Genomic DNA, 16611 nt, shown 5'->3' on the forward strand with positions numbered 1-16611 from the left:
GATCTGTTACAACAGTACAAAACATATAGGAAAAAATTAAGTACTACATTAAATACCCTGCTACTATGATACAATATTCCGAACTGTTTATGGTTTTAGAAAAAAATATGATTACATTTCAAAAAAGGATAATCAATCATTTTTAAGGAATATTATTAAATAAATAGAAAAAATAGATTTTCCATTAGATCGCCTTTCCCTTTTTCATTTTATAATTCTTCATTTCTTTTGTAGAGGAAGTTTCTGCAATAGTCCTGTAATTAAATTTCTTCCACATGAATGATTAAAAAATTTTGAATCAAAAATATACACGATCTACATATATATAAAAAAATATTTTTATAAGATATTTTTATTTTATTTTTGTATTACCATTGCTCAGATTTGGGGTGTAATAATAAAATTGTATGTAGCTTAAAGTTATTATGATATTCAGTTATTCGTTCTTCGATTGAAAATCATATATTCGATCAAAATTTGATTGAAAACTTTGCGCACGTGTTTGTATAAGTTAAAATTAATAAAATAATTTTGTTGCATTTTCAGTTTCTTGCTAAAAGATATCAAGATTATCTAAACATAAGATTTTTTATTTACAATAAAAAATATAATTCAAAAAAATAAAAAAGAATTTAAAAAAAATCGCTATAAATTAAAAATAACAGTACGCCTCTTTTAATGGCAGCTTTTCATAAAAATGTATTTTTTTTTATTGTTACTGATAAAAAAAAAGATTCATATTTTATTTCGTCTCACAAGCGTGTATTTACAATCTTCTGATTAAGAACCTTTCTTTTTCCTGTTTAGCCTCCGGTAACTACCGTTTAGATAATTCTTCAGAGGATGAATGAGGATGATATGTATGAGTGTAAATGAAGTGTTGTCTTGTACATTCTCAGTTCGACCGTTCCTGTGATGTGTGGCTAATTGAAACCCAACCATCAAAGAACACCGGTATCCGCAATTTAGTATTCAAATCCGTGTAAAAATAACTGGCTTTACTAGGACTTGAACGCTGTAACTCTCGACTTCCAAATCAGCTGATTTGGGAAGACGCGTTAACCACTAGACCAACCCGGTGGGTTTCTGATTAAGAACCACAAATAAATTGCATCTCACACTGCATCTAAGAAGAGTGGTTTCCAGTGAACACCCTCAATAAAGTATACGTACATAAATAAACGTATAATAAATAAATTACACACACACACACATATATATATATATAAACACACGATTGATTTATATCAGTCTAATGACTATCATTCACAATTACCGTTAAAAATATAGTGTTCTACATAAAGTCAGGATAGTATTTATTATCCACCGGGTTGGTTCAGTGGCGAACGCGTATTCCCAGATCAGCTGATTTGGAAGTCGAAAGTTCCAACGTTCAAGTCCTAGTAAAGGCTGTTATTTTTATACGGATTTGAATGCTATATCGTGGAGACCGGTGTTCCTTGATGGTTGGGTTTCAATTAACCACACATCTCAGGAACGGTCGAACTGAGACTGTACAAGACTACACTTCATTTACACTCATACCGTTCAGAAAATACCTGAACGGTAATTCCCAGAGGCTAAACAGGAAAAATAAAGTGGTAGTATTGATTAAATGTACCGGGGGGGGGGGGGTTGGAGAATGAACGATCCATTTAGTTACTAGAAGTTTATGCTCCCTATAATAATTAAAGAGATTTCCGGATAAAACGTTTCCATAATTTTTTATTGTAAGTTTAATAATCGATCCAGAACAGCGTTTAGATTTAATTTATATACAAACTATGAAAATTGTCATTCATTATTTTCTTCTTATTACAACGTTTTAAAATAAATTTTAATGAAACGGCATTAAAAAATGAAAAAGTTAAAGCAAGTCGGTATATTTACGTAGTATGTATGAATTTTTTAATGCTATATTTAGATTTGTGTTAAATTAAAAAAAAAAAAATATTCAACAAGAGCAGTAAATCTAATTTTAGTGCGATTGAATTTTATTTAAGCTTAACAAATAACCGTATCGATTAGCGCCAATACCATACAATATAGCCTGGTGGGCGCATTTATTGGCAGCCAATACTGAATTGTGGTATTTTATTTTTTTATTTTTTTTAATTGTAATAAAATTTTGTCGGTTTTTTGTTTATTTAGTAATTAATACGTTTCGCGTAGTTCATGGTTTCATTGTTTTCTAGGATTTTCTATTATAATGATGACAGTAATAATAAGACTGTATGAATTACTTCCGGTTTGCTATTCATTCTATTATTGAATGGAGTTAATAATATTTTGTTGTGATTATATTAAAAAAGTACGGTTAAATAAGCATTTGTAATGTACAAATAAATAGGGCATCCATAATAGAACTTTTGTTTTTCTTTACGCCTATACGTAATCAAATATTGTAGAAAAAATGATCGTTCAGTTTTTGTGAAATAGTTTTCTGTACGCATATGTTGCTATGAAATCAAGCTTTTGAATTTCTACATTTATGTTGATTATCCGTAGACGTATAATTAAATTAATAAATATTATATTTAATTGCAATTTTATAATTTTTATACTTATTAACCTAACAATTACACAGTTTGTCTATCATATTATTAATATAATTATAAAGTTTTTGTGTTCTAAATTGTTGTAATCAGAACAACAAATGATGGATTGCAAACAAAAGCGGTATAGTTTACACACTAGTTAGGCTCTATATACCTGAAATAGGTTTCATCTGTATTTATTTTCTGCGTTTGTGTGTGTAACATTAAGGTCCAGATGTACACCTGAATGGAGGTTAGATTTATATACGTAAGACGTGCGCGAGGTCTATCCTGATTACTAACAACTCGTGATAGAAGTTTGATGAGGGTGCAAAATCTTTAACCACTAACCCTTACCCTATACTTATCCAGCACTCTACCATTACCCATAATAGATTGCTTTCAAGATAAATATGTCTGCATTCCAGGAATACCATTTATCCTTCAGCTTGAAGATAAAAAAAAATGTGAAGTTTCTTTTTTCACCCAAATCTTTTATATGTATAAAAATGAGTGTATTTGTCTTGTATGCGTTCCTATACCGTTCATCCGATTGCGATGAAACTGTGGTGAGTTGTGCGTACGCCCGCGAAGGTTTCTGAATTACTTTGAACCCGCTAGGTGGCTCAGGGATCATATATTTTGAAAAATTGAATTTATGGCCGATTTGGCTCATATTCAGAATATGTATTAGTTACGTGAAAATAAATATTCTTGCGAAAAGAGGAGAAATGGGAAAAGGGAAGAAAAGTTGACGGGAAGAAGGGAAAAAGAAAATATGGAAGATCCGAAAAATATAAGATAGGAAACAGGAAAAGGTTAAATTTTGTGAAGGTCCATAATGTTCAGTTTTTTAATGTTTTATCAAACTTTCATTTGCGTTCATTTAATCTATATACACACTCAAATCTAACAATAGCGAAGCATTGCCGGGTCAGCTAGTAATTCAATAATTTTGATATCATTTAAACAGTTATTATCAATATTAAATATATAATATAAATAAATTTTGTAATCTGCGTTTGATTGCGCTGAATTCATCGTACATGTCATTTTTTTTTTTTGTTTATCCAGACCACTGAGGATCATATTTGCGTAATAGTTTGGAACTTCTCTTGTTTTCCCAATATTTTTTCTATTTTTTTACTCTATTCTTGTCTCTATAACTATATTCCTCTTATCTTTCTTCTGTGGAAACTTAGATTCTTCGATTAATTTTCTAAATGGGTCTGTATTTAAACAGGTTTCATTGGAGAATTTTAAAGTTTTAAGATCGTTTTCTACTTCTTTAAACCGGCTAGTTTTAATACTTCTATAGTTACAAAAATTAATTTTTTTTTTTTTAATCTGTTTTCGCCCGTTCTGTATAAATACCCGTAAAATTGTAATCTTCTCTGGTTGTTTTCTTTTATTTTTTATAGATTTTTGTTTCACTTTTTAGTTTATAAATTGCGTTCTGGTAATCGGGTCCATATATGTTTCTTAATTTTTTTTTTTTTAATTTTAAAAAAGTCAAAAAAACTTTGCAAACACTTTTCTCCATATTACGCCTCCGGTAGAATAATTGTTTTGTAATGTCGGAGTTTAGCATTATGCAAAAGCGATTTATTATTATATAGATTTCGTGTTAAGTTGAACGCTAACCCAATTTTCTGCGTTTGCTCTTTTAACGCTTTTTTTTCTAGAGCTTTTGGCATTATTAAATTTCCTAGATGTTTAAATGATATTTTTCTTTTAATTTCCTGATTTTCGAGAATTTTTTTGTGTTTGTAATTAATTGTTTTTTTCGTTGGAGAACCACTTTGTTTTTTCGAACGTAATTTGTAAGCCTATTTTATTAGCAAATTCCCTTAATTTCTGGACTTTAATTCGGGTGTCGTTCTTGTCTTTTGCAAATATCGCGATAAAATCTGCTAAGGATAATACGTTTTTTTTAATTTTATTTATTTATTATTTCCTTTATTACTTTAAATATTTTTTCATATATTTTAACTTCTGGAATATAAGTTATGTAATCTATTAGGGAATAGTTTCTTTAATTAAATTTGAGTTAGTCCAACATTGATCTCTTTTATAATAATCTGGTTTCCTACCGCAATTGATTATTGGATTTTATAAAAGTAATTTAAAGAATTTTTTTTTAAATTTATTAAAAAAAAATTATCAGACAAAAATATAAGATAATTAATAAATGATTTGAAAAATGTGTGTAATAGTATTTGGTTATTTTGATATTTTGTCATTTGTTTTTTAGAATTTTTTGGTATTTATTTCACCCTTAGGTTACGAATTTATTATATAACATTATTATTTTTGATTACATGAAATTTGTTATCTCAATAAAAATTAAAATGAGCTTAATTTACTACGAAAAGTTTCATTTACATAAATAAATATTTTCTAGTGATGTTGTAGTTCACTTAATTATAAATATTTTGTCTTTTTTTTTTAAGTTTGGAGATTTTAGTACAATCTTCTTAATTAAAAGTAACCGAAATAGCACTTGGATTTAAGAATCGTGTATACAATTTAAAAAATAAAAAAAATAGCTTAAACATTTTTGACTTAAAAATAATATATTAATTACGTTCTGAAAGACCAGAAATTATGTTAATATACTGTTATATGTTAGGGAGATGAGTTTGGAGCTAGAATAACGGTTCAAATTCATTTTTTCATCGTATTAATAAATAAAAAATGGGGATGATTTTATTTTATTCCCCAATATTTTTATAGTGCGGAATATTATTTATTCCGCATTATGGACATTTTTGGACTAAAGTTTTCCATTTAGATAAAGAAATATTTGAAGAAACGTTTTAAAGAGGACGCTTTTTTTATACTTGTAAAACTTAAACAAAAATGTTTTTAATTAAATGAAATTAATATAAAAAATTATTCTGAAACAAAATAAGTATACCATCAACAATGTTTTACTATTATTGTTGAGCGAATGATTAATCTTTAACGTGGTTTCCAAAGGCAGGAAATGGCAAGAAATATAAACTTAGTCGGTAAAAGACAGGAATTTTTAGAAAAACTCAGGAAAAATAGCAAAAAAAAATCAGAGATTGCTTTTTCGGAGGTGGCTTTTCCATTAAAAAATTTCTTCTTCTGGAGAATTTACACGAGACAATAATTTATCAACGAAAAGTTTTATGGAGTTGTAGATGCTGGGGGCAAAAAAAATCTCACTGCAGTGAGAGAATGTCTGGAACACGATATGAAGAATGTCTTGTAGAAAAAATAACATACTTCTCTCAAGAACAGAATAGAGCCGTGAATAGGAAAATGGAAACGGAAAAAAAAACTTGGAAGAAAGGAAAAGGTTGAATCTTGGCAGCAGAAGAACAGATAGCCGCCAAAATTAAACTTAGAAAAGGGCAAACCATTATTAAAGGGCAGTTATTACTTTCTTGTACTAAATCGCGAAAAATTTTGGTTTTCACATTTCAACGAAAATATCCATTTTGACCATCCCTGAATCTATTTTGACTAGTTTCCGCGTGACGTACGTACGTAACCAAAAATAACATAACCAAAAACGATTAGCCGTAGAATGTTGAAATTTTGGATTTAGGACTGTTGTAACATCTAATTGTGCACCTCCTCTTTTGATTGCAATTGACTTTACCAAAAACCTCCAAAGAGCACAAAATTCAAAAAAATTGTAATTTGTCCCCATTCAGAGAGCTTTACAACGATAAATGACATATCGTTGACGTAATATGATATATCTTGGTACTTATTTTCATTGGTTCCAGAGTTATAGCCAAATAATGTTTTAATTAATGAAATATTTGGATCTTACAAAGGGAAGGCACATCGGTTCAAATCCGAATTCATTTCCTTTTTTTTTAACTTCATTTTTTGTTTTAATATATTGATTTAATAAAAATTGTTTACCTCTGTAAAAAAAAAGACAATAAATAATAATTTAATAATAACAATTTAAAAAATATGAAAAATCAGTAATAATTAATGAAACAAAATTTTACGTATTTTACCTTTAAAAAAAAAATGTGTATATGTAATTTAATAGGCGAACAAGGAATTAAGTCATGTGGTGTCCAAATTAGATTTTTTCTAAAGATTGCTTTAGTTAGTTTATTTTTAGTTAATTTTTTTTTCCTACCTGTTTTTTTTTGCAATGTAATTGAATGAAACAAATTAACACAGAAAATAATAATATAATTTTAAATGTATTTTGTAAAAATACATTAATAAAAAATAAAATAAAAAAAGTCGTTAGTTCGGCAGCTATGGGGATGGTGGAGGCTGCAAAGAAATAAAAATGTATATATTTTGCAGAGTAAACGACAGTAACATAAATGATGAAAGTCAGGAAATTTTTACTTTTTTTTAATTTTAATTTTTCAAATTTTCAATTTTTTTTTAATTGGTCAGGAAAAACGAATCTTAAAATTCGGTCGGAATCCAGTTCAAACTTATTGGCAAAGATCTATACGACCAAAATATGCTTATACAGACTAATAAATAAGAAGGTTAAATACCAATTGTAATTTCGTATTTTTTCGTTAAATTTCTTTTTAAACCCATTGAAATTGTACCGGTTCATTTAATAAACGGTACAATTTATAGAATTTTATTTATGAGGTAAATCTTAGATTATTATGCAAATTATTTTGGAAAATAATTTTATACAATCAATTAAATTCACTTTTAAATGATTGTAGCTTTTAACTACATTTGAATTATTTATTTGCTCTTGTATAAATATTTATTCAATAATAAATCAAAGAGATTATCTCATAACATGCTGTGATTTACAGATAGATAGCTCTTTGTGGTGCCCGTTTGCCTATATTAAGCATTTATTAATTCATGTTACATTACTATTTCTAATTATTTTGTTAAAATAGTAATATTATTTTGTAATTAAAAATAAATTAGTTTTATTGTTATTATAATACAAATATATATATATATATATATATATATATATATATTTTTTTTTTTAATTGTTGTTTCTTTAATTCTTTATCTCTTTTAGTTCTTTTAAGTAGGGTACTAAAAGAAAAAAAATAATACTTTGGCAACTACATTTCTTGGAAATTAAGTTTTTATATATTATTTATTACTTTTAAAAACAAAATATATATAAATAAAACTTTTAAATAAGGTAATAAATGTCGTATTTAATTATTACTTCTATTTTATTATTATTATTATTTTCCTTATTACTCGTAAATCATACCATTAACAACGTTGGTACTATAAAATAATCTATAAACGTGTAGTTAGATATTGTACTTTTTAATTATTTGTATTTTTATGGAGTTTTTATTAAAAAAAAAAATTATATTAGGTAACTTTTAATCTTCTAATGTAAATGTTAAATATTAACGTGTTAACTATTGTTAATAAAATAAAGTAAAGAAATATGAACCGTTGTACTGGACGGTTAAAAAGAACTTCACAACATTAAAAGGATATAAAAATTTATTTACGGATTCGGTTTAAGTCTCATTTCATAGCAAAAACATCAAATTTCAACCAGCACTCTAACCAGTGTTATTAAAATTGGATACATTTACTGGAGCAGAACGTGTGCTCGCTGTGTGTTTTGGTTTCACGATTTGCAATCGGCAACTGCAATTCAACGTAATTTTCGTAAAGATTACGGTTGTGGGAGCTTCTTAGTAGGCATACAATTTAAACCCACCGGGGTGGTCTAGTGGTGAGCTCGTCATCGCAAAACAGCTGAATTCGAAGGCGAGAGTTCTAAGGTTCAGATTCTAGTAAAGGCTAGAAATTCTAGCCTTTACTTTTTAGGCTAGTAAAGGCAAATGCTAGTACTTTTATTCGAATTTGAATACTAGGTCGTGAATACCGGTGTTCTTTAGTGGTTGGGTTTCGATTAATTACACGTTTCAAGAATGGTCGATCTGAGACTGTACAAGACTATACATCATTTGCATTCATTGTTATCATCCTCATTCATCCCCTGAAGTAATATCTTACGGTAGTTCTGGAGGCTAAACAGAAAAAAGAAAGAAGACACACAATTTACTTTTTACACCAAATCTTCGTTGAGACAGGTTGTTCTGTTAAACATACAATATCACTAGGACGTCCATGCGTCTCTGAAGCCGCTGTGGGACAACTTGGAGAAAGGTTTGCTTTCTCTGAATCGTTCACAGTAGCCGAATACGCCAGTAATGCTATACGTATAATCGTGTCTTTAGTTAAGGGTAACTTAGATTTATGTGTCCTGGTAAAATATATATATATATGTAATCGATTAGAATTTTAGTTTTTGAAGACCTGACTGTTCGGAGTATACATACATACTAGCGCTTGAAAACATGCTAATAGTACTTTACACGCTTAACACAGCTGCCCTTCTGCGCAGCTATTAAAAATAATCGAGTGGTCTCTAGCGATTTGGATAATATTGTAATGTAGAAATTAAACAGAGATAAAAATATTTATCTGTCGATTAATATAATTTATTCAGGTCTCAATTTATTTCTAGATTAATTTCGAGTAAAATTTGAATAGTATTAATCTGTTTATTTGTTCAATCTTTTAAAATAAATATATTTATCGTTTATTTTTATTTTACGTTTCAGTCACCCGTTGTTCCCATTACTTGCACTTATATTTGAAAAGTGTGAATTAGCGACATGCACGCCTAGGGAGCCTGGTGTCGCAGGCGGTGACGTTTGTTCTTCCGAATCCTTCAACGAGGATATCGCCGTCTTCTCAAAACAGGTAAATTAAAAAATTATTTTTTTTTTTTGTACGGGTATATTTAAAAAAAAGATTTGTATGAACTTGTAAATTTACAAATTAGCTAAATCATCAGTGAATATACAAAATTGATCATCTTAACAATGATACGAAATTTTTTCAAATGAAATGTGTTTTTTTTCGAACATGATATTGTAAAATGGATTAATTTATAGAGAGGTAAAAATATATTATACATGTGAGTTAAAAACTTATTTTGACAGATTGATAGCTAATTCTTGTCACTTTCAATTCAGTTCACGTCGGTTTACTGTCCGAATACGGTTTTCAACACACTTTTTCTTTCATATAAAATTGTTGTCTGGTATATATTTATTGGTTGTGTATAATTTAAACTAATTAAAATTGAAATTTCATTTTATTACATTTTAAAAATTTATTTAATGAAACTTTAGTGAGAAAGATATATCCTCTCAGTAGATAATTGTAGGATTATTAAGCTTGATGTTTTCGGTATTATTACTATTATTTTAATATTAATTGTTTATATTTTGATAAACGTTTTTCCAAAAGTCTTTACGTTGTAGCTTTTAAATTTATTTGTTTACGATGATTTATGCTATTTACGTTTCATTTTAAATAAATTAACACCGTTTTGTAGATTTGTGTTGTTTAAAGTTAGAAATATTATATTTTAAATAATAAAAATACGTGTGTTCATTAAATAATATTAATTAACTAATCGGCTATTAATAAACTATTTATTTGATCCTAAAATTAATTACAATTTGGTTTTCTAAACAAATTCGTCTAATTTTAAATATTTTTGTCGTATTCATATAATGATATCGTCTAATGTTTTCACCTTTCATATGTTTTTCTCTGGTAAGCTATTTTTAAAAGATCTTCTCATACTGTAGTCGTATTTCATTTAAACGGTTTAAAGAAAGATTTATAAAGTCTTTTTCAAATACCATCTTGTTCTTTTTGGACTTGTTACAAGAATTTATGGGTTATGAATCAATAAAAAATATATCCCAATTTTAATGAAGTACTGAAGTTCAGTAACATCGGGGTCAATAGATAAATGTAGTCGTGTTACCTACATTTACATCAAATGCTTCTGGCATCCTCTAGTAAATGAACAAATCAAATGTTTACAAATCACGAAATTCCTTACGTTTAAGCGTAGAAAAAGATTGAAAGAATAGATTTTTAATAATACAAAAAAAAAATTAGAATAGGAAACCTTTTTAATGCTTCTACTAAAAGTTACTTCTTCAGTGGATAATTTGTTATAAGTTTCAAAAATTTCTGACACTGTTTTTTTTTCTTTTAGCTTAATTAGTATACTTGTTTAGCATCGTGATTTGTCTAGAGTTTTTTTATTTATCCCATATTTCTCGTTAAAATATACTTGAGGAAAATGCATATCAGATATTGTAATATTAAAATAAAATTTTACAGTACAATTTACTAATATTGTTTGATTTTCAAAACTGCTAACTGCAATAACTAATTTGAATTCAATTTTAAATAAAACTTTTTTCAAAAACTTAGTTACATTAGGTTTTATTTCTATTGACCGTTACTTCACTCTAAACAAGTAAATTATAATTTTGAATAATTATGTTGTATACTAAACATGTACGTACATATTTATAAATAATCTACTCGGACCGTGAATTGATTCTCATCAAAGCTTAAGCATCATTAAAGAAGCCCAATCAAACAATTAATTCAGATTAATTAGCTACCCATCCACACTTACTGGCAGCACACTGAAAAGAAACATTTGGGAACAATATAACACTCATTTAATGGTAGAATACTTAAATAAAATTCATACAAGTGGCTATTTTTTTTTGAAGAAAGATTTATTGTGTCGCATTCAAAACATCAAACAAATTATACATCATCACATACCAAACACAAATATGGGAAAATCTATGAGTGTAACAATTAAACTTCGCTAATTTTATTAAATATTACATCGAACAAAATTGACGATTATTCATATATAAATAAGGAATATATACTCAAAATAATCAAATTAAGAAAATTACATCGTAGAAAAAACACATACAGTAATACTTTCCGATATCGGACACAGCTCAGGAACAAAAATCTGTCCGTTATTCAGAAAAATGTCAATATAGTCTTATGTTCGGTTATTGTAAAAAAAAAAACCAATAGAAAAGGATTGTGTATTTATTTAATGTAAATTAAAATAAAAATAAAAAAGTGCTAATTGTAAATTCAAGTTTTTTTTACTGTTTATCTAAAAACACTATCCTCTTAAGTTCATATTTTAATAAAAAAATAAAATACTGTACCACTGTAATCGACCAATAAAAAAAAAGAATAAAATTAACCACTAGTAGAGAATTTCCTTCTACTCAGACACCAAATTCTCATGTACAGCATCAGCATCGCCACAAACATTTTTATATGAAACGTTATGTTTTATTCGGAATTCGTCTAACCGATCCCGTGATGCTTTAAACTCATCGTAACCGAGTTCTTTAGCAATTTCTTTAGGAATTTCTCGCGTATCAAAGTTTCAGAGACGGGAATGTTATTAGTACGAACCCTACAAAACCACTCGTAAGTTAAATTGTCAACCGTAATGCCTGGCATTTTAGGAAATGCCCGTTTGCTTAACCGATTCTCATTTTCAGTCCGGGACTAGTATGACGAGTATGTTTTTAAGATATCGTTTATCTGAGTTTACCCGACTACAAAGCGGTTTTCCATATCATATTATAGATTAATTCATTGTCCACGTCCGTTATTAAGAAGTATTTTATTCATTAATATCTCTATAAAACTGCCGGGGAATCTAAAAGTGATCGGTATTAAGAAGAGGAAGTGTTCATTTAGGGAAGTTTCACTGTATACACAAATTTTACCCTTAACACATAAAAACCAGGATTTCAATATGCAACTAAACGATATGAAATTTACAAATACACGTTTATTACATTTGAAAGACGACACAAATATCTTATTCTTATTATCCGATTATGTTAATTACTTAAAGGGTTTCCTAATCTCTTTAAATGTAGGCGCCGTAAAACATAATGCTACCGGGTGCGCCACCTGAACAAAGCGTTGATAATTAACTAGGAGAGGTATTTCCATTAATGTGAAAGTGAGGCATTTAATATGTTTAATAATTTTAAAACGTTTCATCATGCTGTTCGATCAGCTTAAGCAACGCGTTATTGATGTACAAAATTGGAAATATTTTTCTTTTATCAGTGTTTAAATACAACAACGGATTATAATTGTTGCATTTCTTTGATTTAAGAACACAACAAACGTACAGGATAATTGATAAAATTTTACTTAGTGCTAAGTATTCGTCGTATTCATCCATCGGTAATTTTCTGGAATTACGTTTAAAAAGCAATGATAAAAAGTAAATCCTACTTAACGTTTTTTATAAATTTTACCCTATTCGTAAAATAATAAAAATTACTGAAGAAATTCAGTCGAGTTAATTTTTTATTTATTAGTTTGTGAATTAAAAAATGAAAAGTTATTTGATAATTTACTTTATTAAATACATTACTCGTGTTTGTTGTTTTTCATGTGTACACATCTCATCGATGCGGTCATTGAATAGGGGTTGCAAAAGCGAGTTAGGGTAGACGGGTGGGAGGTAGGGTTGATGTATCTTCAAGTATTCTCTTGGGGGAATTGAAATACAAGAGTGCTATAGAATAAAAAGGGTGGTAAAAATGTTTGCGGTTGTTGTACACTTGAAATAAACAGCAAAGCCGGTAACTTTTACTTTTTTTTTTTATTCTTTTAGTTCAACACGGTTATTTTTCTTTAGATTTATTTCGGCAAGTATCTCTGTTCATTTTTAAAACCGGATAGGCGTATGTATATACAGTTTTTAGATAAGTTATTAGCTATTATCTATCTGTATACGATCGTTGTTTTAGTCAAGTGTTATAATAGCATCGATACGGCCTAACACTTGTAGGTTGATTTCAATTATTGTTATTAAAACCATTTAAGCAGTAGGCTGCACTAAACTATAAGCTGTTGTTGGTCCCAAGCAAATTAAAAATGATTAAACAAAAAAAATTCCTACTTGTTACAGGCCTATAACCCTTAAACTTTTAGTTCTGAAATATTTTTATCACAATAAATATAAAATATCTAAAGTTATTTTTATTATAAAGTTATAAATTTGTTTTTTATTTCGATTATATAGATTTATATATGCGGTTTCAAATTTTGTGTTGTATACATTTAAGTCCTAATATTGAATTTTTGACCTTTTTTTTAATATAAAAAGTATAAAATATTTTTCAAATGCTCAGCTTAATGTACAATTATTACAAACGTTTGAAATAAACGTGAAAACATAAAAAAGAAAACATTACGAACCAAAAAAAAGCAAAAGGAAAACAACGAAAAAACCATGAACTTCACCGGAAGTTAGATAAATTAACTGACGCAGATACCAAACGGACGTGTCCTCTATAGACATTTAATAAAAGTTAACAAAATTCTTCCAGAAAAATTATAGAAAAGTTATTTCTTATTATCCTTAGAGTAAAATACCTCAATTTCCTTATGTAATCTGTAAAAAAAAACATACTATTATCTGTCCTAAACGAATATATAAAGACAAGGATTAATAATAAAACTTATTTGTAGGTTACTTTATATTTGTTATACAGAACGAAATTCGATGGTCTTCTCACCAACGATTCATATAACGATTACATTTCTATTATATATAATGACAAGATTACAACTGAATTTAAATGTCTTAATCAGTTTCTGAGACTTTACAAAATTGTAAACTTCATTTATTTACTCTAAAACATTTTTAAAATTTAATATAAAGTATTAATTGCTTTGTCACAAGTGTTTTTATTTTGTCGTTAAAGATCGGTTAATAGCGCTGTTTACGACTGTTTATTTAATCTATACAAAATTTAAAAGAATGCCTGACTATAAGAAGGTTTTTTTAGATTTTTTTGAAAATATATAATTCCAAATAAATGTTATATAATTTTACCTTAACCAAAGTTAAGGTAAAAATTTTTAAGGCGTTTTTAAATAGTATTTTAGACCGATGGTCTTTAAAAATACATACGTAAGTGTATGTGTCGAATGAACGTGTAATCTTTTTTCTTATAATATTTAATTTCGTGATTAAGTATCTTAGTTGTTTGATCTTATCTTATTGCGGTATTCTTTTTAAATTAATATTACTTAAAAAAAAAAAAAAAAACTACTTTTTGTTTGATAACATTTTCTTATTGAAAAATTGTACGAGTAGTATAAATTGTTTCTGTTGTTAGTATCAATTCGTAAACGTTATAGGTTTATACTTTGAGCAGATACCAAATTAATTGTAGCGGTATGTTTATTAGGCATCTCTTATACTAGTTTTAGTTTAGTACTAGAAGTTTTGAGAGTTTGAGGGGGGCTATATCATCAGCAATATGCCAGTACAGCTAAATTTAGTTGTACAATTTTCACATCATTCCCAGACCACTTGAGATTTGAACCGAACCAGATGTGCATGCGTGTGTTTGTATATGCGGTGTGTATACGCGAGTGTGTGTATTTACGTATAAGTTTACGCTTCGTTGTATTAGTGGCCGGCTGAAGTTAAATTTTTGGAAATGTACCAATTTTAAGTTAAAATCAGAGACGTCATTTTGAAATATTGTCGAAAGGATCCTAATAACACAGCTTGCGTCCCAAATTATTCGTAACACTCTTGTCAACATCGGAAAACAATATTATTAATTTAAGGTACATTATTAACTTTTGATTAATATATCGTCATTTATTCTAAAATTATGGGCGTAAATATATACATATTTATATCGCATTTACTTCGGGATGATTACATTATTTTTATTTTCTTAATTTTTTTTTTTTTTTTTTAATTTTTTAGTTGAAATAAAAATAAAATTATTATATTTTAACGATTTTAATTTATATTTAAATAACTAATTTAACGGAACTATTTAAGTTTTCTTCCTTTTTTAATTTAGCAATTTCATCAAAGTAGATTACATTTGTTTACATTTTCTCATAAATAGACCATGCCAGTCACGGATTTAAATATTAAATCGTTCCGAAAATAAAATTACTTAAATTAATCATGTTTTGGATCAGAACACTTTATTTAATTATTTTATAAAAGTGGTTTTATATGTTCAACTAAACAAAATATTTTTAAATCGTTTTTAATTTTTCCCTATTTTTACTTCTATGTACGAAGTAACAATAGGGGAAAATGATACGGACGTATCATTTCCTCCTATCTTGCATAACTCAAAAACTATTAGCCGAAGGATGTAAAAATTTTGGATTTAGGACTATTTTAACATCTAAGTTGTACATATCCCCTGTTGATGCAATTGAATGGACCAAAGTTGTCAAAAAAAATCCCAAAATCCAAAACATAAGGATTTCTGATTACTTTCTTAACTGCAGTTATAAGTCGTCCTCATTGAGAGCTTTTCAACGATACGAATATCATAAGTTGTACTTATTTTCACTGGTTCCAGAGTTATCACCAAATAAAATTTTTATTAATGAAATATTTGGATCTTACAAGGGGAAGGCACATCGGTTCGAATCTTACTTTATCTCCTTTTTTTTTAAAAAAAATTTTTTAATGTTTAAATATATTGATTTATTAATGATTATTAACCTCTGATTGTAAAAGAAAATTACGATAAATAATTCAATAAAACAATAAAAATAATAAAAATATCAGTTATTAATGAAAAAAATTTTATGTACTTTTAAAAATGTGTATATGTAATTTAATAGGCGTAAAAGGAAGTAATGTGATCTTCACATCAGATTTTTTTAAATAAAACCAAAAATGCAATTTGGAGAATAGCTAATAAATATTTTTCTGAAGGAATTGAATTTTCCTTACGTGATTTACCTTAATTAAAAATTATTTAGCTTATTAATTGTGTCGTTTACTTTGATTTTTGATAATCTTATTCATGTAATTAGAAACATTTAAATATCCAACTCGCACTAAAATATATATATATATATATATATATATTAACTAGTGTAGAGATCTTTTTACGTTCGCATGCTTTCAATAAAATAAAAAAAAAAAAAAACGTTAAAATAAATTCTACATAGTAAATAATGGTTTATTTTTAATTGAAAAAAAAAATCGTGTGTTAATGTACCTTCAGGGAACAAATTTAATGAAATCATCAAACTTAACAAACATTTATATCGACTTGTGCATTTACAACTGAATTCTTTTAGACGGCATAAATTTGTATAATAATTAATCATTAACTACGACTAAAAATTGACAGACCTTCACGTTATT

General features: G+C 27.4%; 1 protein-coding gene across 9 annotated transcripts in view; it reads left to right on the forward strand.

Annotated features, from left to right (window-relative positions):
* Positions 1-16611, forward strand: part of hth (Meis homeobox homothorax) — a 790031-nt gene that overhangs the window by 70343 nt on the left and 703077 nt on the right. For all 9 annotated transcript variants that reach the window (XM_075365656.1, XM_075365663.1, XM_075365654.1 and 6 more), the window contains one exon: positions 9134-9275. In XM_075365656.1, the coding sequence (XP_075221771.1) occupies positions 9134-9275 (142 nt within the window). The remainder of the gene's footprint in view (positions 1-9133; positions 9276-16611) is intronic.

This window comes from Lycorma delicatula, chromosome 5 (genome assembly GCF_047948215.1).
Source record: "Lycorma delicatula isolate Av1 chromosome 5, ASM4794821v1, whole genome shotgun sequence".
NCBI lineage: Eukaryota > Metazoa > Arthropoda > Insecta > Hemiptera > Fulgoridae > Lycorma > Lycorma delicatula.